General features: G+C 41.4%; 1 protein-coding gene across 6 annotated transcripts in view; it reads right to left on the bottom strand.

Annotated features, from left to right (window-relative positions):
• abcc3 (ATP-binding cassette, sub-family C (CFTR/MRP), member 3) overlaps positions 1–24,363 on the bottom strand; it is a 49,046-nt gene that overhangs the window by 13,229 nt on the left and 11,454 nt on the right. For all 6 annotated transcript variants that reach the window (XM_023831258.2, XM_023831256.2, XM_023831257.2 and 3 more), the window contains exons 2-19: positions 16,368–16,544; positions 15,952–16,077; positions 13,967–14,104; positions 13,176–13,301; positions 12,715–12,776; positions 12,315–12,446; positions 10,917–11,138; positions 8,560–8,743; positions 7,488–7,649; positions 7,072–7,164; positions 6,205–6,408; positions 5,048–5,194; positions 4,287–4,374; positions 3,097–3,163; positions 2,809–2,935; positions 2,315–2,491; positions 2,021–2,188; positions 1,362–1,545 (exon numbers count right to left, since the gene is read on the bottom strand). In XM_023831258.2, coding sequence (XP_023687026.1) covers positions 1,362–1,545; positions 2,021–2,188; positions 2,315–2,491; positions 2,809–2,935; positions 3,097–3,163; positions 4,287–4,374; positions 5,048–5,194; positions 6,205–6,408; positions 7,072–7,164; positions 7,488–7,649; positions 8,560–8,743; positions 10,917–11,138; positions 12,315–12,446; positions 12,715–12,776; positions 13,176–13,301; positions 13,967–14,104; positions 15,952–16,077; positions 16,368–16,544 — 2,584 coding nt within the window. The remainder of the gene's footprint in view (positions 1–1,361; positions 1,546–2,020; positions 2,189–2,314; positions 2,492–2,808; positions 2,936–3,096; positions 3,164–4,286; positions 4,375–5,047; positions 5,195–6,204; positions 6,409–7,071; positions 7,165–7,487; positions 7,650–8,559; positions 8,744–10,916; positions 11,139–12,314; positions 12,447–12,714; positions 12,777–13,175; positions 13,302–13,966; positions 14,105–15,951; positions 16,078–16,367; positions 16,545–24,363) is intronic.

The raw sequence follows: 24,363 nt of genomic DNA, 5'->3' as shown, positions 1-24,363 counted from the left end.
AGTGCAAGTTAAGTTTCACTAAAACATTTTCACTCTGTTAATAGGAAAATAACTTTTGCAACGTTGATTGTTATTCCTTTTCAAGATTATCTAGTTTATGTTTAAAAACCAGCTTAAAGTTCACCTCCGCTGCTTTTACATGACCACTGCATGCGTTCTCTGAGATGCTCATAATCATTTTCAACCTTGCCGTTTAAATCACTCCAAGACGGTTTTTTAGAAATTTACATTGAACTCCTTTTTTTGTTTTATAAATACCCCAATATTCATTACAACAAAATCACATTGTAATACTCAGAAATTTTCCAGGACCATGCAGTCCTAGTATATTATACAAAATACGTTATTTTTTATTACACTGTCCTGATATCTGGTTCTTCCGACCAGATCGCAGTTAAAGCTTGGGTCACTTCATTTGTCCACGCATCCATTATTATTATTATTATTATTATTATTATTATTATTATTATTATTATTATTATTATTATTATTAGAACTCATTTATTGTTGTTTTCTGAGTTTGCAACAGTTATCAAGACTGCAGTTGTATTGCCTTTCAGAGGCAGGCTATTTACATAAGTGTTCGACAAAGAAAGCGTTTAAAATCCCACCCCAAAGTACCGAAGTACCAAAGAAGTTCCCCCTGGATCTTTTGGTATGACTGTTACCCCTAATTGAACGGCCAATTGGGCGTTTTCTTTCTGTTGTCAAAGTTGATATGCTGGTCCTGGAGCAATCATATGTTTGGTACAGTCATGTTTTGTTGCGTTTAATGAGTGCAATAAACGTTTAAATTTAAGAAAAAAAATAAACTTTACGGAGAATTATATTCTATGGAGCCCAGGAGGAGACATGGGAGAAGAGAAAAAAAAAAGAGATAAATATTTGCGAAATCTCGCAAAACTCTCGCAAAATTCATTAATAACTGTGCTGTGTCCGTTTAAAATACAAAAGATGGATTTTTGCCCAATTTATTGACTAATAAGTATAAACTATTGTCCCCCATAGTTTAATGCATAAAGCACACTTAACAGGACATGTCTGTATCATTTAGGTTTTTATCTATTAGCCCATAAATAAATTCTATCTTTTGTATTTTTAATGGGTACAGCACAGTTAGTATTACAAGATCTCACCTTTGCAAGATCTCGAAAGACTGCTTTTTTTCCCCAAGCAGGGAAAGGTTCAGGTTCTTTTCATGAAAACAGGTCATTCGTTTGGACCTTGGGGCAGCACTGTTACTTATTAAAGCAAAAATAGGTGACTACATTACCTTTATTTGCCAAATACATTAATAATTCACTTAGGGCATTAAAACATTATTTAAAGGGTTAATGTTTAGGCTAAAGACAGAGAGTTACCTAAGGATTCGTCCTCTTCGACGATATCTTCAAGTGCATAGTTCCTAAGAAACTCTGCAAAGGCCCCATTCTCTTTCAGCAGATGCTGGTAGGAGCCCACCTCAGAAACCCTGCCATCCACAATTACCAGGATGTTGTCCACCTGGGGCAAGAAGCTGATGCCATGGGTTACCAGGATTCTCGTCTGCAGGCAACATTCCCAACAGGAAATCATGTCAAAACATTATGTTCTTTACATTTTTTTCTTTACAGGCTCAGCAATTTGTGAAAATACACTCAACAAACCCTAACTAGTCAAGTGTGCATCCTCAGGCCAGCTTATCCTTTGTTAATTGGTTTAAAACAACAAGAAATCTTAATAAATATAGTTAATGTAGAGTTCAAGAAAGACTCCTTCAAAAGACTCCTTCAAACTAACACTGGTTTCCTGCAGAGAAGCACAGTGTACCCCTCTTGAAACTGGTGCTAATTATCATCACCATTACCACTGAGCCATGTTCTCCCATTCAGCCCAGAACTGCTCTAATTTCACCACAACAGCTGACTAAATATCAAGGAAAAACAAAATGTACCCGAAAATGAAATTGCAGATTACTACCAATATGGCCGTCTGAATTCTGGACAGAAGATTGGCATCATTATTATAATTCTGACTCCACCTTGCCACTGAGAGCTCCATCAGGCCCGATGACCTTGTCAAAGATGTGCTTGGCCACGTGCGCATCCACAGCAGACAGGGGGTCATCCAGCAGGTACACGTCCGAGTCGCTGTACAGAGCGCGGGCTAAGCTGACACGCTGCCGCTGCCCACCAGACAGGTTGATGCCCTGAGGTACAAAGCGCCATAAAGTCCTGTAAGCCATCTGGCTTTGGGCACAAGTGAGTTATTGCACCAAAAATGGAGCATTTCCAGTTGGGCTGGAAACCCAAAGCCCACGCCTGGCTTTCCAAACCTTTTCTCCAATTTCTGTCATGTCACCTCCCGGGAGAACCTCTAGGTCAGGCGTCAGCGCACAGGCGTCCAGGACAGAGCGGTACTTTCTCTCATTGTACCCATGGCCAAACAAGATATTATCCCTCAAAGTGGCGTTCTGAATCCAGGCCTGCTGAGGGACGTAGGCCACAGAGCCCTGACATGCAGAAGGGACAGGAAAACATCTCATTAACCCCAACTGGATTTTACCCACCTACAGTACTATACACTAGTGGAAACATGCTGCATTGTGCTTTAAAACATATTACAATAATATTGGCGGTAATGTTTATAAACAAAGAATGTATGATATTTGTAACATCGGACCATTGAGTAAGTAACTGCAGTAAGAGTTGAATAAAGTTCTGCATTCTCTACAAGTTAATGTACATGCTGTAAGAAATACCATGCCCCCTTCCCCCCCCCCCGCCATAAAAAAAAAAATCTGTGACTGATAGATGCCTATACACCAACCCGTATGGATATCTCTCCCTCCAGTTTCTCCATCTCTCCCAGGAGGGCAGACACCAGCGAGGACTTTCCACAGCCCACATGGCCCACCACAGCCAGCAGAGAACCTTGTGGCACCATCAGATTGATACTGGGCACAAAGATTCCCCACGTCAGACTTTAATTTCACATGAATTTCAGGGGGGGTGTACACCTGCCCGAACATGCATGTATGTAATGCAGACATAAGCAGTGTCTGTACAGAGGGGGGGTCACTTTCTCGTGACTTCCTCTGCCTCCAGAAGTACCTACTTGTGAAGGGTTGTGGGATCATTCTTCGCCCAAGAGAATTTCCCATTAACGACAGTCACAGCGAAACCTGAAAATGGATCGTTGTTTTAATTGATTGTTCACCAGTCGCCAAAGAGCTGTTATTTTACACTGGTTTTCCTTTCTTGTAATATGAATGAAGCACCAAAACACTTTGCCACAAAATACATAACAATACAGCTGGGTGGAGATTCTATCGTCAGTTAGTGTATCTTTAAGGAGGTTTTATGGTGCATGCATGAAGGGACAAGGCTGGTTTGCTCAGGGGATCTCAGTAACTGAAGGCCTCAGTTAGGTTCCCTCCGCTCTATGTTTTCTTGCAGCAGGAAACAGGCTGGAACCAGCATAATGTAATAAACACACATAACATAACGTAATAACAATCATGTCATAAAAACTCAGTGTAGTAAATGTAAATTACTACATTATGTGCAAACATGCTATTCCATCACTGGATGAGGATTTTTACATTATCATTATTATGTTACAAGATATTATAATTTTACTATCAGTCATTCAGAAGAGTTACAAGGCTTCAGACCTAAAATGTCTAAACTCATGAGGCAAATGCTATTGTGCTCACAATACTGTAGTATTGGGGTTAAATGGTCTCACACTGTCTTAATAATTACTTCAGTAGTATGACTTAATTACAAAAAAAGGAACTGGGAACTATTTACGGCAACTGGATAAAACAGTCTGCAAGGCTTGTAAAAATAGAAATGAATGTTTAGTTTCGTATCTCATTTAAATGGAAACAGAAGAACTGGGTGTGTGGTAACCAACAAGGAGGAGATACCTGCAAGGAAAACAAAACTATAAATCTGCACATCTACTTTAATTTTTACACAAACTCAGGCTGAGTCAATGTATACATTTTTTATGTCCACATTAGCAACACGGCCAAAAAGACATCGTGGCACTGGGGCGAATTTGATGTGCAAACTCTCGATGAATATGCATCTATAAATTTAGGGAAAGATTTAAACAAAATCCAAAAAAAAGGAATGTGGTTCTGAAAGAATTCAGTCAAGGTTCACTTAGCTCACAGTGACTCTGCAGAAAAGACCAAACCAGTTTTCAGGAACTCGCCAGATAAGGAGCGGGGGGGAGGAGGTGCGGGGGGGAGGAGGTGCGGGGGGGAGGAGGTGCGGGGGGGAAATCGCATGTACCTGCAGTTGTGTTCTTTCTATCCACACTGTCGAGGTCCAACTCATCGTGACTCAGGAAATGCTGAATACGCTTCAGAGAGACGCTGGCCTAGGTCAGACGTGGGAGACATGAATGACACGGTCACAATGACAGAAGTTCTTGGTGACAGAAGTAAATAAACCCACTAATCTCTAAAGAAAATAAAACAACGACATTCCTTCGACTAGGAGCCTTTGTTGAGCATGTGAGCGCAACGTCAGAGTCGGGCTGCCCAAGATGCCGATATCAGCCTGACACAGTAAGCAGTTCACTGGAGAGGCCTCTTAAGTGGAGTCATTAAAAAAACAGCCAAATGGGCTGAACTTAAGCCAGCCACCCCCATTAAACCAGCCACCCCCATTAAACCAGTGGCACTGAAGGTTACTCAATTCCTACACTAGAACCTGGGAGCCTCCTAGCTATCATGGGATTAGCAAACGTCTGTGTTTAAAATGAGTAAAAGGAATTTCTAAAAGAAGACATTTAACATTTGTGTGAAAGTTCCATGTGCCCACAATGAAACAAAGAAAGAAACAAAGCAGCTTAAAAAACGTCTGCTAGATAAAGAAAATGTAGCAACTGACAAAGACATTAGCACTAACATTTCACTAGAAATGTAATTAGTTAATTTAACTTATGTTCTTGGTTTAAAGACTTGAGGATGTGGAAATTTTCTTTGCATAAAATGCTTTAGGGAAAAGAGGAGCAATGAGTGTTAGGGTTGGGGGCAGAGTGTGTTCACCTGCACGACGCTGCTGATGACCTGCGGCAGCATGTTGAGGGGGAACCTCAGGATGTTGAACAAAGCCAGGGACACAAAGGCCTTCTCGGCATCCAGAACATTATTTTTGTCCACCATCACATAAACGGCAAATGTTGTCAAGGCAACCTGAAATCATGCATGAAAAGAAAAAACAGTGTTTCTGTTATTGTCACAAAACAGATTAAAACAGACAGAAAACAAATACCTGGCAATTATTTGGTGCTATCAAGTTGAAGTCGACAATCTGGTAATAACCCTACTTTCTAAATTCAGCATAAAGTTATACTAGAAATTACTTAGTCAAGAACACAGTTTATCAGATTGATTAATGTAAATATGAAAATGAACAAAACTATGCAAATCAGTTTGGGTGGAATGCATCAAACCTTTTAATTTATTCAAGGAAATATCTGCTCAAAAAAAAAAAAAGCTGCTCAAATAGATTATATCCATTGAAATAAAAGAAATAATTCTCACTGCAGTTTGAATTATAATAAATGTTCGATAATTTACTTGTGAATTTAAAACTAGGGTAAATTATTTTGTACATGCCCATTTGCTGTTGAGATCTTATTTCTGGCCCATAACATTGATGAGATTTGAAATTCTCCTGTTTTGTTACCAGTGAGTGCTCTTCATGGTTATGGAATGCAGTTATGGAATTAAAGGTAAATTCATCCCAGCTTCTGGAATAACCATTTTTCTATTCCTTATTTTATGAGCCAACCAAAGGATGCATGTGAAATAAAGCACTATAACTGCTGATGGTCAGAAACTTCTCAAACTCGTGTCTCCATTCTCTAGCCGCACGGATACATGTAGCAGGTGGCAGCTGTGACCTAATGGTTAGCGATGTGCACTAAATCGAAAGAGTGCTGGTCAGCAAAGTACCACTGAGGTACCCTGAGAAAGGTACCGTCCCCAAGCGCCAAATGAGCTGCTCCCTGCTGTCATGATGTCACATACAGGTTAAATGCACAGGGCCCATTTCATTGCTGTGCACTATGTGCTATGGTGTGTCAACGATGACAACTAATCACTTATCCCCTTCCCCACTGAAGACAGATTTATAACTGACAGGAAACTGGATAGGATGGACCATACCAAGGAAGAAAAAACACAGAGGTTGGCTATACCAGGAAAGGAGCACTGGTCCAGGCCACAGTAGACACAGCACCAAGGTAAGCCATCTTGCGCAGCACATGGAGCTCCTTCTGCCGAATATCCAGAACCTTCTCTTTGAAGGAATTCTCCCAGGCGTACAGCTTCAGCACCTTGATGCCATTCAGGATCTCATTCATGAGCTTGATGCGCGAGTCTTTGTACTGCATCTGCTCCACCTGGAATGTGAAAAACATGGTTGGTAGGCAACATATTTCTGTGCCATCCAGGATACCACAGAGCATTTCACGCGAGATGTTGTCAGATGTCATCAAAATTATTGCTACATTACTCATTGTTATGCTACCAGAAATATTACTATAATTCTCACAGAAGCTCTTTGGACACTTGCTTAATTCTGTAAAAATGTTGCAAATTTCTTGGTTTCATAACAAACATCACCACATAGATCTTTTCTTTATATTGTCTTTTTTTGATTGACTCTTTCAGGTGTGTTCTTACCATTGAAACTGCATGTCAATGAACTATTTTAACAGAGCAGCTCTTCTACAAGTATAGTTTGGGTTTCAACTTGTTACTACTTGAAATGAATGTTGTATTTAAAACTACTAGTTGTTTCTAATGTGATATACATTTTTGTAAACAAATTAATAATGTAATGATTTTCGTTAAAAAACAAAAATTAGCATTTTTTTATCGAATTAAGCAAGCATCCCAAGACTTTCTGTGAACACTGTAATTGTTATATTACTAGAAAGTATGGTCTTACATTGGCTTTAAACAGGAAGATAAATAAAATCCATTAAGATCAGATGAACACTGAACTAGCTATAATTAACAACACACTATAAGGATTTAAAATTTGATTAAATTTTAAAAACCTGAAATGCTCTAGTCTTCACGGCAATGGCTGCATTGAGGGGGATCAACAGTATCATCACGGCCACACCAGCGAGGACAGAGGGACCCAAATTCTACTCGGCAAAACAGAATAAGCATGTCAGTGTTCTGTGTCACATTCACATGACTTTTGATGTAATAGCAGAATGAGGCAGGGGCTGAACACGTGAACACAGCAACATCGCAACAGCCCGGTGCTAAAATATTAATAGCTACTGTATAAAGCCATGAATCATTTATTTCCTTTCCATGTTTCAAGGTGCAGTGCTGTATACATTAGAAGATTAGCACTGACAGATAACATGAAGGTAACCTTCTGAGCTGAAGTGAGAAGGAACTATTTTTTATGGCATCAACAGCTGCTATATGTAAGCTAGAGGGAAGCAAGTCAACAAACCTGCCAAAGGAAATACAGGGCGAGAATGATCTGCAGAGGAGCAGACCACAGCATGTTCAGGAAGGTGGTGAGGTCCATGAAGCGCTGAGCATCCACTGACATCAGGTTGACAATCTCTCCTACGGTTGAGGAGCGTTTGGCCGCATTCGTGATCACAAGAGACTAAAGGTAACAAAAAGCGATGAGTTGATACAACAGCCTAAATCTAAGCCTAACTCTCAACAGAAATGCACAGGACTCCAACCTACCATTCTGATCTACCATAAATTAGATTAGATTTAATTACATGAACTTTGTTGATCCCAGAGGGAAATTATTCCCACCTCTATCACTTTTCTTCTCTCTGGCTACATCCTCACTACAGTTTCAGTCCCTAGTTGCCCATAAGCACTTGACAAAGTTCTCCTTCTTTAGATCAATCCCATAAATCACTAGTGAAAGCCAACGGGGTTAGTATTCACCATACCAACAGAATGCCTGCTTCCTCCAGACAGAACAGGGGATGAGGCCTCCTGCTCCCTTGACCTCATCATTCTAATCACTACCTTCTCTGCTGTTAATCTGATTTCACACTAAGGTTGAGTCAATAAGTTTAAACTGGTCACACTCCATTGATATTCTATTGCAATTATCTTTCTTAGGATCTCAAAGATAAACTGCTCCATATTATCTCATTCCTTCACAATACTGCTCACGGGCAGCAGAAGAAATCATGGACCTTTTTCATTTACATAATTTTTACCTGTAACCCAGGAAGTCTAACACTGAAAACGATCTATCCAAGAGGACCTGGTTTCCCACTGCATCATCATCTAAGTTCCTGTTCAGTTCCCCTGTGCTTGTCTCCCTGGCCCTAGAAGATCCTCATTTGATGACACAGCCAAACCCATCTTTCAAAACTGGTCTGGTAACTGGCATCATTATATGAATCATAGCACATAGTACACTACAGAACTGTCATCTTGAATAGTATTGCACGGATGTTGCAATATTTTCAAAGGCATCCAACTAGGACGACATCATGATGCACCTTAGGAGAACTTCACCCCAAAGAGTCTCACCACCCACCCACCTTCCTGTAGATGGCGCCAACGATGGCAGTGCGCAGTCTCATCCCTGTGACAAAGCAGTACTGAAAGTGTTGGTGCAGAATAAGGGTCTGCAGCAGGGCGCAGAAGAACATCAGGAAGGCAAGCGCATATCCCCACCAAGACGGGACGCCCTTCTTCTGATTGCCTATGAAGGAGATCAGCAGGCTGCCAAAAGAAAACCATGAAACGGTTCACCTCTGGGACCCGGGGAGGAAGCACTGCATGTCTGACACTTTACAAACCAAATGAGTTTAACCAAAAGTGCAAATCATCACTGAATTCCTTCTTTATGACAGACCATTCCGGTACTTAGAAGCTACAGCATCACAGTATGCGCATTTATCACATCCATTCAAATGATGTCAGCTTTGGTCAGTCACAAGTTTAAAAAGGGCACTGTCACTTTTGTGATTTGACACTCATATTTTGCATAGCAAAATGTGTATTCCTCTTAAGCAGAAATAGACCAAACCAACATGCAAAAGATACACTAAGCCCTCATCCCCTGTGCTTCAAAATAACTGCCTGCAAAGGCTGGTTTATACTCAACGCTTGCAATGCGTTGGCTTGTACATCGTGGTTGTCAGGCATATCTTGCATTCATTCCATTCGTCGTGTGCACCTACATGTGGAATTACGCGAGATGCAGTACTACCAAAAAAATTTTGGAGCAGTATGTTTACCTTTTGTCATGGGACTATGTGTTTACGTGCAGTACAGTTGGCTTTAAAGTAGCATCTGAATTTTTTTTTTTTGTTGCATGATTGGCCAGAAGATATTGAAATATTTTCAGGGGCAACAGAAAAAAATACTCCAAGCATTATTGTGTAAGTCTGTGTACAGTGTCTTCAAAATGGCAATCTAAGTTTCTTCTGCTTCGCAACTCATTCTGAGCTAAGAAAGCCGTGTTTACAGGTGTTTCATGATGCGCTTTCCCGCTGAAATTCAGGAACCTGGGTCCTCATTTATAAAGAATGTTTGTAAATTCTGGCGAGAGAGGAAATATTTATACGAAACCTCCAAATCGTTTGTATGACTGCTCTGGACCATTTTTAAATGTGCAAACTTTTACAGGGTTCGTTTTGTTTATGTTGTGCCTTTCATAAAAATGAAAATTTTTATTTACATGTGCGTACCAATGTTTCACACCTATTTTGTTTGTATAAAGCCTTTATAAACAAGGGCTCTACTTCCTGCTTCCGAGTTCTTGTGCCGTCTCAACCGGGAACCTTTGTGTGTGTGTGTGTGTGTGTGTGTGTGTATGTGTGTGTATAAATAATAATGTTTTGCTCGTTTTGCTCGTTAGGCAGCTCATGGAGGTTGTCACTGTAAAACATTTCAGGCCACAACCTCATACAAACAAAAAGAGACTGGAAATGAAGAAACCGAATTAGATGATGTCTCACACTGGCCTCTGGTTGACACAACTTTTAATCCTCTAGATTGATGTGAACTACGCACAGAAGTATGAGCAGCAACAGCGCTTGTGTAGTTTAGGCCCTGATTATCAGCATCTGGTGTATTGAATTAGGTCTGCAGGGTGGTAGGCCTCCAGGAGCAGGGTTGGGCCCTGTCTTACAGTCTCATAAAAATGGAACGACAGCGGGAACACTAAAGTTTGGCTTCCTAAGTTGACTGTTCAGCTTACATTCATCTGACTGGAAAATGTGTCATACTGCCCCTGCTCTGTGAGTTAAATCACACAAGCCTGGACGTAATTTTCTATATCAGTAATATCTGTGCTGCGTGCTGTCTGCAACCCATTTCCAGCTCCCACACTGGTCAGAACAGAGAACTTGCTCTCCGCAGTGTCACCCAACCCCAAGAGGTCAGGAAATCCCTCAGCATGGCAAACAGCAGCTAGAATCAGCTGCCTGGCGGCAGTGAAAGGGACTCCCCTGACCGCATGATTCTTACATGGTCACTCATCAGTGTCGCCGCTATTGGAGACCTTATCCTTGCTGACCACCCTAACTGACCTGCTTTGAAGCCACCAGAGAAATTTAAAATGACTTTACATAACCAGTCACAAAAACAAGTTGACTAAAAACGCATAATTTCTTTCAGGTATTACAAATAGTTCTGACTTTTTTTTTTCATAACTTCCCAGACATGTTATGGTTATTTCATTTTTTGGCGTTACTTGTATCTCGTAATGCACAAACATTCCTTCGCTTCACACTGTGCAGCACGGTTGATGATTTAATTCTAGCGGAAAGATTTACTTCAGACTGTAACCTTGCACGTCTGCTGATTCTCAGTTCCTCCCTGCATCATAATAGTGTTCTAAGTGCAATTCCAGCTCTAGATGAGCTCCCCGCCTTACACTGGCTCTTACCTGAGAAGCACGGGATTGATGAAGGTGATGAGGTCCTGCAGCAGCTTGTATGCAGAGCCGATGAGAAAGTAGGGGCCGAACACCTTGAGCAGGCAGCGCAGGAAGGAAGGCTGCTGGGCCTCGCCTTTCTCCATCAGCAGCACCTCTGCCTCCGCTTGGGGTTTGTCAACGTGGTTGGCCTCCGTGGTCAATGGGGACTTGGAGTACGAGGCTTGAGCCTCCCTGTTATGACCAACACAGCAAAAGAAAAACATAAATTAATGCTTTGTTTGTCTATGACCGTAAAGTCTTTATTAAAAGAATTACGTTAAATTAAAAATTTAAAAAATGATCCAAAATGTAACGGTGAGAGCTTGTGTGGCTCAGTGGACGAAGCCTTGGTGCCTGTGATCAGAAGGTCGCCTGTTCCAACCCAGCATCGGCACGTCTGCAGGTCCTCGAGCAAGGCCCTTAACCCCCAGCTCCCTGGGCGCCACAACAGGTGGTTGCCCTTTGTGGCCAGCTTGCTCTCACCCTCAGAGAGCAAGATGGGGGGGGGGGGGGGAGAATTTCCCCACAGGGAACAATGAAGTGTCTATTTTTTTTCTTAATAAATACTGTACTGCAACAACACTGGTGCTAAATCAGAAAAAATATACCCTGACAATGGACAGTGGGGGCAGGAATGTTGGATATGCCCACAACAGCATCACACAGAATGTTTGAAAGAAAAAGAAAAACCTAGCTGGCACTACAATGGTGGCAGCTAATATTAGCTAACAGACAGGAATCACACAGTGCCCAGACAAGCCCTTCAGACATACAGCTACCCAGTGTCGATGCCTTTGCCTGCCCTATTATTTCTACACAGATCCCATCCTAGCACTGTGTAGCCTCAGCGAGGAATTCGGCAGTACAGGTCACAGTGGCACCACTGGTCTGGTGTCCCAGAAAATTATAGCCCTGTTATTAAAAGACCTGTTTCACTGCATTTGAGATTTCCTCAATAGTGAGAACTGGCAATACAGTGTTTCACAAATGGCACTAAAAATACCTACACCCAGTATCGTTTTCCAGTAGGTTTCTCAGCAGAACTGCATTAACATTATGAATAAGCACTTTCTGAAGTAATGTTTTTTTTTAAAAACTTGTAAAATGAGATTGCACAATTTCCTGTTCAGCCCAAGGACTGGAAAATGTTATGAATTTCATATTCTTCTACCTGACACCTTATAGAATAGAGAGGAGAGGTTAGGAGCGTGCAGCACGTGACAAACCACCTCAGGGATGGGAACCTGAGTGCAGCTGACGGGCAGGTGATACCTCAGCACCACACGAGCTCGGACGGAATGGAAAAGCGTGAGGTTTTCTCTGGCGGCTGGAGCGCCGAGACCTGAACTACTTTAACATTCCTCATACCTTTGGACTTTGTCCTGCTCCACCTCCCATTCCTTCAGCAGCTTCGGCACGATGACCTCTGAGCTGTCCTGCTTGTTCAGGGACCAAAGGTCTTTGTTCTCCAGCGGATTCTTGTAGCCTTTGATAGCCATACTATAGACAAAAATGGGGTTGTGGATATCAATACATTTTTCTTAATCCTATGACTGTTCTTGTACATCTACTAAAGTAGATGGCCCTACCATACATTTATGCAAGCCTTAAATGTAGTAAATGATGAGTATGTACTGTTAATTGTTGTGTAAAAAGGCATCAATATTTAGTATAATACGATTGCAGCAGGTAACCTGGCATATTCAGTGGTTATGAAATTCATCTCATTTCTCAATACTCGATTAATCTCAATTTTTGAGACAATAACCTTGTAAACCACCAGAAGGTCATGGTTGAGAGGAAGCCAGCTGAGGATTCTGGGCATGGATTCTATTAAAATAAATGAAAATGGTTAATGAGAATATAATGCAATTAGATGTTATGGAGACAATGAGGAAACCTGATTCTACCTTTTAAAGACCAAAGGGTTTCAAAGGCTTAGAAATGAATAACATGAATAGTCATTATATGAGGATATTATACAGAAATTATATTACTCAATATTATATAATGTTAAAGTGCATTTCCAAGTGTGATATTTGAATCGGAAACAACTTTTTTTGGGCCAACAATTGTTTTTTTTAAAGAAGAACTGCAGAATGTTCCATTTGCTGGATGCAGTAGCAGCCACAGTCCTAAAAAGAAGCCCCAGTGTGAATATGCAGTTATGACTTGTTTTGACCCCAGTGTGATTATCCACTGCAGTCAGAAGGTGCATGTTACACTTACGGGGTCCGTGACCACACCGGAGAACAGCGGGGGCTTCTCATTAAAGCAGGATAAAATAAGCTGCACCACAATCAATCCAAAATAAATGTAGAATGTGGTGAATCGCAGCTTGTCCTCAACCGTGTTCTATAAGAAAGGCGAAGAAAAAGAAATTAACCTCTTGTCATAGTTGCTGAAATGAAACCCATGTCAAAGTACCAAATATAATGCTGACAGAGCACTAAATTTTTAACAGACACACACACACAGACACACACACACACATACAAAAAGAACGAGAGACCAGCCACTTAGCATGTGACTAGATCAAATTCTGAAGTGTGACCAAGACTTTTTAAAATACAAAGGACACTCAGGGCATTAGGAAGGCATTCTGTATCACTGCCACAAATATTTTTCCAAAAAGAAAAACATCAGCCCCAGGATCCTAGTACCATGCAAGACTCTTTTTATTGTGCTTATATGACCCCGAAACGTTAGATAAGCTGGCCGCAGGCAGCTCTTTTGAAGAACTCCACCACTATTCTCCCGAAGAAGTGAGACGTCCTCACGCAGACTCCAGTGGAGCCAAGCTCTCTTCACAGAGTAAGAGATGGAGAGAGAAGTAGAGAGCGGACTGAGGGTAGAATAAGGGGGAGGAGGCATGAGGAAAGAGAAAAAGAGACAGCAGCACCTTCAGATGATGAGAGGTATTAAAAAAAAAAAACTCAGAGGAACACATGGTGACATGAACAGTGAAACAGATGAAGACGACAGAGAAAACAATACTTTTTAGTCTTATGAAGTTTTACCTTGAGGGAAATCTGGAGAATCTTGGACCGAAAAGGCACAATGGCACACAAGACGGACAGGAACCAGAAAAGGAAGAGCACCCCAGAGGACTGCACCCCCCTCAGGCGCTCATACTGGATCAAGAAGGTGGCCAGAAGCTGACAGGGAGAGAGGAGGCTGGTGAACATCATAGTACGGCATCATTCACCATACATATGTCCGGGTATATTGCTGTGCTGAGTAAGTTAGTAATCAAACAGTGCACTACCTTACAAGCTGCTGATGATGGGAAAATCAATGATTTATCACAGTGATTATTTATTTAGATTTCACAAGAAAACAAATGCATGGTCAAAATTCAACATTGAAGGCTAATAATTAAACAAACGGAGCTGAAATTTGATGATTTTTATATCGATGCAAACTACATCATAACCTCACGCTGGATAAGGGTCAATATTAGGGCAGCACCCAGTGGTAAACCAAATGATCATGGCACCATTACCGCTTTTAAAAATACTAATTCCAGAATATCGAACATGGAACAAAAACATTACCCTAGACAAAATTATGGGCGGACAGACTTTTGACAGCAACAAATAGGTAGGAAAATGCACTAGATCCAAACAGAGAGATGTGTCATACAAGTGTTACCACTATGAAGGAAGCAAATAGAAAAGAGGAGGAAATGTGTACAGAATATTCACAACACAAAGTCAAGTCTGTACTGATTCAAAACCTGGAAGCCACAGACGGAACCTTATTCCACACCACAATTTAGAATAATAAAAATATTTCCTCATACGTAGTTAGTTTTGGAACAAGCAGGACTGCATAGTACAATGAAGGCATCTGATCAGAGCTATATAAACTGCTAACATTCAAATGTCTTCTATAAAGGAACATACAACACAGGACCTTGCAAGTTTCGAAAATAGATGGTGTGGAACCACAAATGCAACAAGAACAACTTTTCTCACATAATTTAAATGGCATGTTTGGTTAGTGCAGACTCATACTCATATAGGCCTGTTCACAAAAAAGAAAAAAGCAAAAAAAAAAAAGAGAGAATCACACATTTGGAACTGTTGATAGCTATAACAAACTAATCTAAACATTTACAGGAAGGACTTGGGCCGACAAATATATACAAATACTGATTTTGAAAGGCTTCCATGTGCATCATGTGGATGCAGCTGCCAGGGTACTGTTGGCTCACACATGCCTAAAAAAAAAAGTGTCAATATAACTAATCTAAATATGGATGATGGGAAATTAACTAAACATTTTTGCATGAAAAGATAATACGATGTCGAAGAAGGCCATCTGGATGCCCCGACACTTCTCTGGCAGTGAAGCTAAATGATTAGCGTCTAAAGCGGCAGCTGGCTTTCCGGCGCCCGGCCGAGGCAGACTGTGCCAGGCTACGCTGTGCTTGCTGCTTTCCCTACGTCCCTGTGGCTGGTTTCCGACACGCTTCATTTCAGGTCCCCCAAAAACCTCTGACCTTTTGAAGAGGCTGAAAATATCGTGAATGGGCAAAGAGAGCGAGATAGCCAAGATAAACATTCAATGCCATATCAGGGAAAAGCTTATCTGGGAACCTAAAAAGAAAAGATATGTATTTTTTAATTTTTCATTTTAGAGCTACTGGGCATGAGCTGAGTTTTGTAGCGATAACATTCATGCGGCACGAAAGCTAACACACAATGCAAATATGGCAGACTAAAATGCGCAGTGTACCGATGCTGCGACGCCATAAATTCACGAGATCAGCAATAGCATTGTTGGCAGTTCGCAAATGAAACATTTTACTACCTATCGATCTTTATGTAAATGTCACACCGGAGATACATTTTTCAAGTTGGGGTTAAAGGTCACACCAATGACACCATTATCAAATGGAACGCTACGGCACGTGTGTACTTAATAAAGGTCAAACAGGCCAACCCCAAATCTGACTTCATCTGGCTCAGTGACAGGTTGCCAGCTACTGAATACTTACCACCGTCATGCCGACCACCAAAGGTGTGACAAAAAATATCGGTGCAATGTGGGTGCCCTGATGCATTTCGTGAAAGGAGGCGAAGAGATCGGTCCAGCACACGATCCATAATACCAGGGCGAAAATCTGCATACAACAGACACAAGGGAGCCGTTCATCTTTCTGCTCCCCCTTCATTTGATTTGCACATCTGAAGCCTGTCAGATGATGTGTACATGCAGACGGTCATTAACCGCATCATATTACAGTCTTATCAACCACAAAATATGGGCAAATCATTTTGGTATTTTGCCAGATGCATTTAATTTTATGGGAAAAAAAGAATATACATTAGTTAACAATGGGGGAAAAACAATCATGGATAATAAGAAAGAGAGACAGGAAGGACAGAAGAATAATATCAAGTTCATTTTTACCATTTTCACTCGGTTTAACAGTGACATCATGATGTATCCTTTGTTGTTTTTCTTGAGATACAGGAAGTAGAACGGAAAAGTGAGCCACAGATATATACAGGGAATCCATGACAAAACCGACATCTGAAAACATTCTGTAAGGTCGGGGGTGTCCCAGTACAGCGTCCGGTTAGAATCCTGCAGGGGAGAGGGGAGACAGTCAGGCACTGCTGGCATCAACGACAAAATACAACTTTGCCGAGATATATACTCTATTACCAAGAAATACAAACTAGTTTCACATTCAGGTTGACAAAGCTGCATACACTGAATACTGTATAGTTTAAGAAACTTCACATACGTGATATACAAAGTGGTCTTACACTGAGCACTCCAATTAAAGATGATAAATATCCTTATAAATATATTGCAATAGCAATGCCAAGAACAGCTAATGAGGGCTAATCCAAAAATAAATCTGAACGTAAAACAGCATCAGTGCTTAAGTTTACATATCCAGGTTCACACTGACTTCAGGCCCACCCACACAAGGTGATATAAAAAAATAGATTAACCTATTTTTGCAATATGAAAATGCCTAAGAGTGTGCATGCACATTTTATCTCAAAATCTATTTATTAACCAGGCCAGTTATTCTGCTATACGGCTAATATCAAACAGAACCACAATGATCAGAACTGTCATTTTCAAACATTTAAAGGTTAATCTACAATGCTGTCATACAGGGCCAGTGTCAATTCCCCCCCCCCACACACTTTTTTTTCCAATTTTCATTAAAGAACACTTAGATCAAAGGGTCACTCACGCCGGATAAAGCCAATTAAACAAAAAACATTCAGACGCAGACCTCAGACTCAGCCTGCAGCAGCCATTGAATGATTTTCATAATGAATTTGAAAAAGGGAACCAAGAGTTTCCCCTGTGACCACCGCCTTAAACAAACACAATAAACAAACATAAAGAAAAAAATGGGTGGGTTTCAGTTTAACTTCAGGAATATGTTCTGCCACCAGTTTACTGTATATAGACCACAGATTGATTGATATGTTGTTGCACAAGCTGCTTAAGCATTTTCTACAATAATAGAACCAAATACAATACAATACAATACAATACAATACAATACAATACAATAGCACCAAACAACAGGCTTGACAAACAGCCACTGCTATGGCAGCTACTGAAATCAGCTACTTATTATGCCAAAAACCATAGATAGAATAATTCATGCTGGAAGGAGAATGAATGAATAAATGTTTATATTATACCATGGTGTTGAGCAAAAAGGCATTGTTCCACAGTGAGCAAATTGTGAAAAACACAAACCGCCCCAATTTCATTGTCGTAATGTGCACGTACACAGATGTACGATTGAACCATCGGAGCTGCTGCGAGAAACTTGACCTCATTGCGGATTACAATAACCTCAAAAGTCTTCCTTAACGCTCATGATGGGATAAGCCAATGGTTCTCAAACTTATTGTACCACAATGGGGGTGGGAGGTGGGGGGGGCGGGGTGATGTAAATATTCTCCACCATGGGGATGTACCCTTGCCACGTACCCCCGTTAAGACTACAGCTGGATCTATACCAGAATTCAGACTCCGATACTGGTACCAGCTTTGGTACCTCAATAACAATACCCAATCAATACTAAACCGATAACGTAAAACATTCCCATTTCAATATTATATTGTTTTAAAATATGCAGGAGTATTTATGAGTTACACCAACAGCCTATAATGTAGTTTTAGCAATATCAGTGAAATACACAGATTCTGATATTAATTTAGCCTCAGCCGTTACAAAACCTCTCCAATTATAGGGTAACGTTGGGTTTATATTTGCGTTTCTTCTGTTTGTCTTTCCGCTAACCCTACTTTTCATCAACAGGATATGAATAAACTCTCATGTAGGCCACTTTAAACAGAAACACGAAAAGGAAAAGCACCTGAATTACATCACTATCAAGTGATCATGCACACCTGACGATCTTTAAACTCTGTATTAAACTTTAAACTTCACATATAAATCAGGGTGAGTGAGAGCCCGGTTGTACAGCGTTCGCATACTGGAGCAGTCGGCTTTGCAGGAGTTCACACTTTTAAAATAACACAATATCTCACTTCTACCACCCTGTTTATCAACTAGAGATGGGCAGTTGCCAACAGTGATTTCCAGCTTACATCTAAGTAGCTTCTTCACACAAGGCACATGTGAAATGAGTGTGACTGATTCTCTCCCTAAAGTCCATCTACACCAAGTGGTGCTGGACTAAAGCCAGGAAGATAATGAAAGACCTCAGCCATCCCAACAATGGACTCTTCTTGTTGAGGTCAGGGAAGCGTCTTCGCTCCCTCAAGGCCAACACAGAGAGAATGAGCAGGAGCCTCTTCCCTCCGGATGTTCGGGTTCTGAGCCAGAACACCAGCTAGGACTGGACTTGGATCACCCCCCCCACCACCACTCCCCCCTTCCCACACACACACACACACACACACAGCACTTTACACCAATAATAATAATTGGACATTGTTGCTGCTAATTACACATTTTATTCTATTTGTACATATTCTATTTTTATTCTCAACTCTCTTTATATTCTATATTTTTATCTCTATATTCTATTATTATTACAGTTTATATTTTAGCTTTACATTTTGTTTTACTACATTTCATTCTTATATTCTATTTTTATTTTTGTATTCAATTTTATTCTTAATAGGTCGGGCACAACAAATACATTTCTCTGCATGTCGTACTATGTATGATTGCATATGTGACAAATAAAATTTGAATTTGTAATGTTTCACCCACCATCTAAACCCCGGTGATGATTGCGCAAGTGCCATATAATCCTGATTACATCTTGACGTGAACGCAACGGCCCTAATTATGACTAAAGCTTACACTGACACCTTACCTTCTACTTCCTGCCCGCAGGGAAGAAGTTGGTGCTGAGGCCAGGAAAGTTACGTACACAATCTCACGCAACTAAGTCCGAAAACTACTTTGCCTGTTCCAGATGTTGAGTAGGAATTTCATGTTTCTTTTTTTGGAGACACTATAAAATATACATAAAAATGCATACAAAGGCAAACAAACATCCACATGTGCCAATTGCAGGAAATATGTCATTTTTAATTTTTTTTAAGAAAATACAAAATAAAACAGAAAAGACCCTGACATGAGCTGTTCCTGCATGAAATATGTTAAAATAGGACATTCACACCAAGACTCAATTAGCTCAACACTCCAGGCAGTAATAGTGTAAGCCCATGACTGAGACAGTCTCAGAACAATGAGGAGAAATCATTAAAACAGAGTTACTTCAGGTTAAAGTGACGTCTAATAAGACCTTTCAGAAAAGCAGTTTTTCGCTCCCTTGTTCCTCATCTCAAATTCTTCTTCCCATTGTAAAACAGAGCCCCCCCCCCACCCCTTAAATGAAGCCTGCTCTTTACAGAATTGTTTTGCTTCCCTGTGCTGGCTGTAATACAATATCCTGAGTACGGGCTGTACAGGACAATCAGTTTCACCTTTCCCTCATCCTTATGTATGGCAGAGTACATAGTTAGGCATGCTGTATGTACAATGTGATGGGGTCTTGGACACACACAAAAACACATACAAAGACTACATTAGGATAGTCATAAATTTGTTTTAAACAACGTAACAAGAACATTGTAACTATTTTGCATCTCAGTCCATAAATGATTTTACGACGCTAGCTATGTCATGCAATTTTTATCAAGAACACCAAAATGAGCAGCCCACAAATGTAACCTAAAGTATGCTACAGGCAGTACAATGTCACTATCACAGACTTCGTAATGTTGTTTGCTAATAACTTACATAGTAGGAATCATGCAACTGGATCCAAGTTGCTAACCAGCACTTTTGGGAAATGTACCCCTGAATTTTGAAGATTTACCATCTCAGCACACTAATAATAAATAAACTTACATGAATATCTATCAGTATATATTTTTTTCCTCGCCAGATGCACTTGGGGAAACTGCGTACACATGCACCTCGACACAGGAAATATATGATGCATGTTGTGCAGTTACTTGAACGTTGGCTGGTGTATCTTAAGTTTGGAGGCGTAGTTTAGACGTACACGACAATCTAGAATTTGTGAATCAACCCGTTTTACCACCTCCTTTTACATAAACCGGATTTATATTTGAAAGAGGGAACAGTGTTTGGGATTCATGGTGTGTAAGTTATAGAGTTAAAGCTATAGCTATAGAGTTAAAGTCAGATTTTCATTCTATGGAACTTTTAAGCTACACTGTACCACAAGGTGTTGGTAGGGTGAGGGAAAAATGTTTCAATTCCTGTTCAAGCTAAGTAATAGCAAGTATAAAATTAGCAACATTAGAACCACTGGTGCCCTGAATTTCAACTTCCATAAGCTGTCATCAGAACAGTTTCCCCAGCTGAAATAAGGAGAAGGCTGTTTGGCTGGCAGCTGAAGCAGCATGGATGAATCTGCAAGAACCACACCTGCTTTGGCATGTTTTAACTTACAAGTTTGTTTTGCGCAGAGAGAAGTTCGCACAACGGCTGCTGTAATCGTGTTATTTCGCAATCGGACTGCAGTGACATCACCTGACCCAAAATGCTATTGCCCATGACACTGGGGGCAAGCTTCTGACAACACATGTGGCAAAATCAATTTACATCAATACGTCTAAAGTGTCACTTCTAAAGTGAAACTGGGGAACAAAATGCTTTCAAGATGACTGTTGTCATTTACAAATTGGAGCAGCATGAGATTATATATAAAGATATTCAGCAGGCACTTCACCACAGCCAAATACAATCTTTGTTAGATTCAACTCCTCAGCAGCAATAGCCCCCTCCCTTCAAACCACTTCATACGCAAGTTCTCATGATTTAGTTTCTTCAGCATTTCTGCTTACAGCTCTGAGGCATGACTCAACGTACACCACTATGGGACGGCCAGGTTGGAGTAAAATCAGTGCATCAAAGAGGGCCACACGGTCCAGCCCCACCCTCCGGAATGGCTGTCTATCTACCGCAGCCAGGTGTCACGTGGGCGTCCCCATAGCCTGTTCCAGCTGCTCAGGTCCTCAGCAATAAAGATCCTGCAAGCCAGCTCACCCTCAGGGAATCGCGCCGCATGATTGTAGTGCCATAACTGATGCTCCCTCACAATGCAGATAATGTGCCTCATTCGGAACTCCCTAAGTAACCACAGGTTCAACACAAAGTCAAACCAGCGGTGCCCAAGAATTCTCCAAAGAGGCACAGTACTAAAGGAGTCCAGTCTTTGTCTCGGGTCAATGATTGTGCCCATGTCTCGCAGCCATGCAGCAAAACAGGGAACACCTGGACTCTAAAGACTTGGACCTTCTTCCTCTTCGTCCCTGCATGCTCTCACAATGACTGACTTCATAGGAAGAATCCCCAGAAACATGAATGTTGCTGCTGAGGCAAGTAAACCGCTGGGGTCGATGAGGTTGACATTCTCTCCACTGACATAAGAAATTTACAAACGAGAGGAGGCCATTCAGCCCATCAAGCTCATTTGGGGAGAACTCAGCTAATACCTCAGAGTTGTTAAAATCTTATCTAGCTCTGATTTAAAGGAACCCACAGTTTTAGCTTCCGCTACACTAACAGAAAGGTTATCCCATACTCTCGCTACACGCTGTGTAACAAATATATATAGCTATAGCTATGAGTTCTTGTATGTGAAATAATACTGAAGTAACTATTTGGTTGAACAGCATCCAGACCTGTTAGAATGTTTTATGGATCATGCCCCCCCTTAGTCTCCTTTGCTGGAGGCTGAACAGATTCAGATCAGCTAACCTCTCCTCATAAGACATTCCTCTAAGACCAGGAATCATCTGTACGGCAGCAATGTCCTTTTTAAGGTATGGTGACCAAACTTGCAAACAATATTCTAGGTGGGGTATTACCAAGGAATTGTATAATCTTAGCATCAACTCCCTTGACTTAAACTCCACACACCTAGAGATGTAACCCAACATCCTATTGGCCTTTTTAATTGCTTCCCCACACTGGCAAGAGTGGGACATGGAAGCATCAACATACACACCAAGATCTACCAATCAGCTACCTTTATTTCAGTGGAACCTATGAAATATCTGTACTTTATATTTCTGCTCCCTGCATGGATTACCTTACATTTGTCTACATTAAATTTCATCTGCCAGGTATCAGCCTAGTCACTGATTAAATCAATATTCCACTGTAGCCTCTGTGCCCCTAGTTCAGTATCTGCTACACCATCCACCTTGATGTTGGCAGCAAATTTAGCCAGTTTACTGTATATATTGTTGCCAATATTGTTAATGTAAATTAAATAACAGTGACCATAAAACTGATCCCTGCAGTACCCCACTATGAACGCAGGCCCACTGTGACATTGTGCCTCTAATAACTACCTGCTGCTTCCTGTCTGTTAACCAGTTTTTGATCCAAGCCTCTACAGTCCCTAAAATCCCTGCTGCTTTGAGCTTAAGTAGGAGCCGTTTGTGGGGAACAGCATCACATTGTAGGCCTTTTTGTGATCAATTTCTCTGGCAGCTTCCTCAAAGAACTCATGTAGATTAGTTAAACAAGATCTACCTCCCTTAAATCCATGTTGGCTATCCCTCAGAATGTTATTTGAATCCAGGTAATCCACCATTTTATCTTAGATTATAGCTTCCATTATTTTTCCAGTTACGGAAGTTTAGACACACTGCTGATGGCTGTGCCCAAGAAGTCATTAAAGGCCTGGATCTTGGTTTTTATCCAGGACACTCGCAAGCCCAGATACCAAGTCTCCTTGCTGTGTCTCCCAAGAGCCCCGATCAGAGCCTCAATTGATTCCACAAAGATCACAGTATCGTCAGTAATCTTTCTTCACAGACAAATGTCCCATAGCCGCTAGACCCCACGACCCTACCCAACACCCTGTCCATGCAGGCACTAAACAGAATAGGAGCAAGAATACACCACTGTGGAAACCCAGTATCAACTGGGAAGAACCTAGAGGTTCTGTACACAGAACTCATAGTACCAGTGTAGAGGCTGGCCACGACGTCCAGCAACCTCAGCAGGATCCTTTCGGAGCTCAGGATGGCCCACAGTGCAGCTCGATCAAGTGAATTGAACATTTTATAGAATCAACAAAGTCTGCAAAAAAATTCAGCCAATATTTCTATGCTCCATGACGAGCCTCAGTGCCAGAATGTGGTCAATGGTAGACTTCTTAGGCGTAAAACCAGATTGCTCTGGACGCTGCTAGGCGAGCAAGTGACCACGGATCCTGCTGAGGATGACCCTACAAGGACCTTACCCAGCACTGAGAGCAGTGTCATCCCCCTGTGGTTGCTGCAATCCAGGTTATCGCCCATCCATTTCCAGATAGGGACAACAAGTCCCGTTTTCCAGTCAGTTGGGATGACGCCCTTCTCCCAAATGGAAGCAAAGATTGCTTGCAAAGCCAGGAGGACAGCCTTACCACCAGCTTTGGGAAGTTTACCCCAGACATCACAGATCCCTGTGGCCTTCCCTAACCCCAGCTGGTTCACCACCTGTGCAATCTCAGTGACTGGATGGTTCACAGCTAATCAGAGGATTAGCCTCAAAAACTGTGGACCCAGAGATGTCCAATGTCCTAGCCAGAGGATCAGCTTTAAGCAACTGCTCAAAGTAGCCAGCCCAGTGGGTCACAACTGCAGTGTTATCCGTAAGGACTGTTCCATTATCTGCCCTGACTGCGACTCTCTGAGGAACAGATTTGGATATGGGTAATGCTTCAAATCCTCTGTAAGCAGGATGTGGGTCACTAGACCATAGATGGTGTGTCACTTGCTCACAGATTCCTCTTACACATACCTCCATCAGCCTTTGGAGCTGTCCTCCCCAGTTCCCATTACAGACCGGAGTTGCAATCAAATGATATGCTGGGACTCCTCTAGATAACATGCAGGGTGTCCTGTGAGA

This window comes from Paramormyrops kingsleyae, chromosome 5 (assembly GCF_048594095.1).
Source record: "Paramormyrops kingsleyae isolate MSU_618 chromosome 5, PKINGS_0.4, whole genome shotgun sequence".
In the NCBI taxonomy this organism is placed as follows: Eukaryota; Metazoa; Chordata; class Actinopteri; order Osteoglossiformes; family Mormyridae; genus Paramormyrops; species Paramormyrops kingsleyae.
This window is presented reverse-complemented; position numbering and strand designations above follow the sequence as displayed.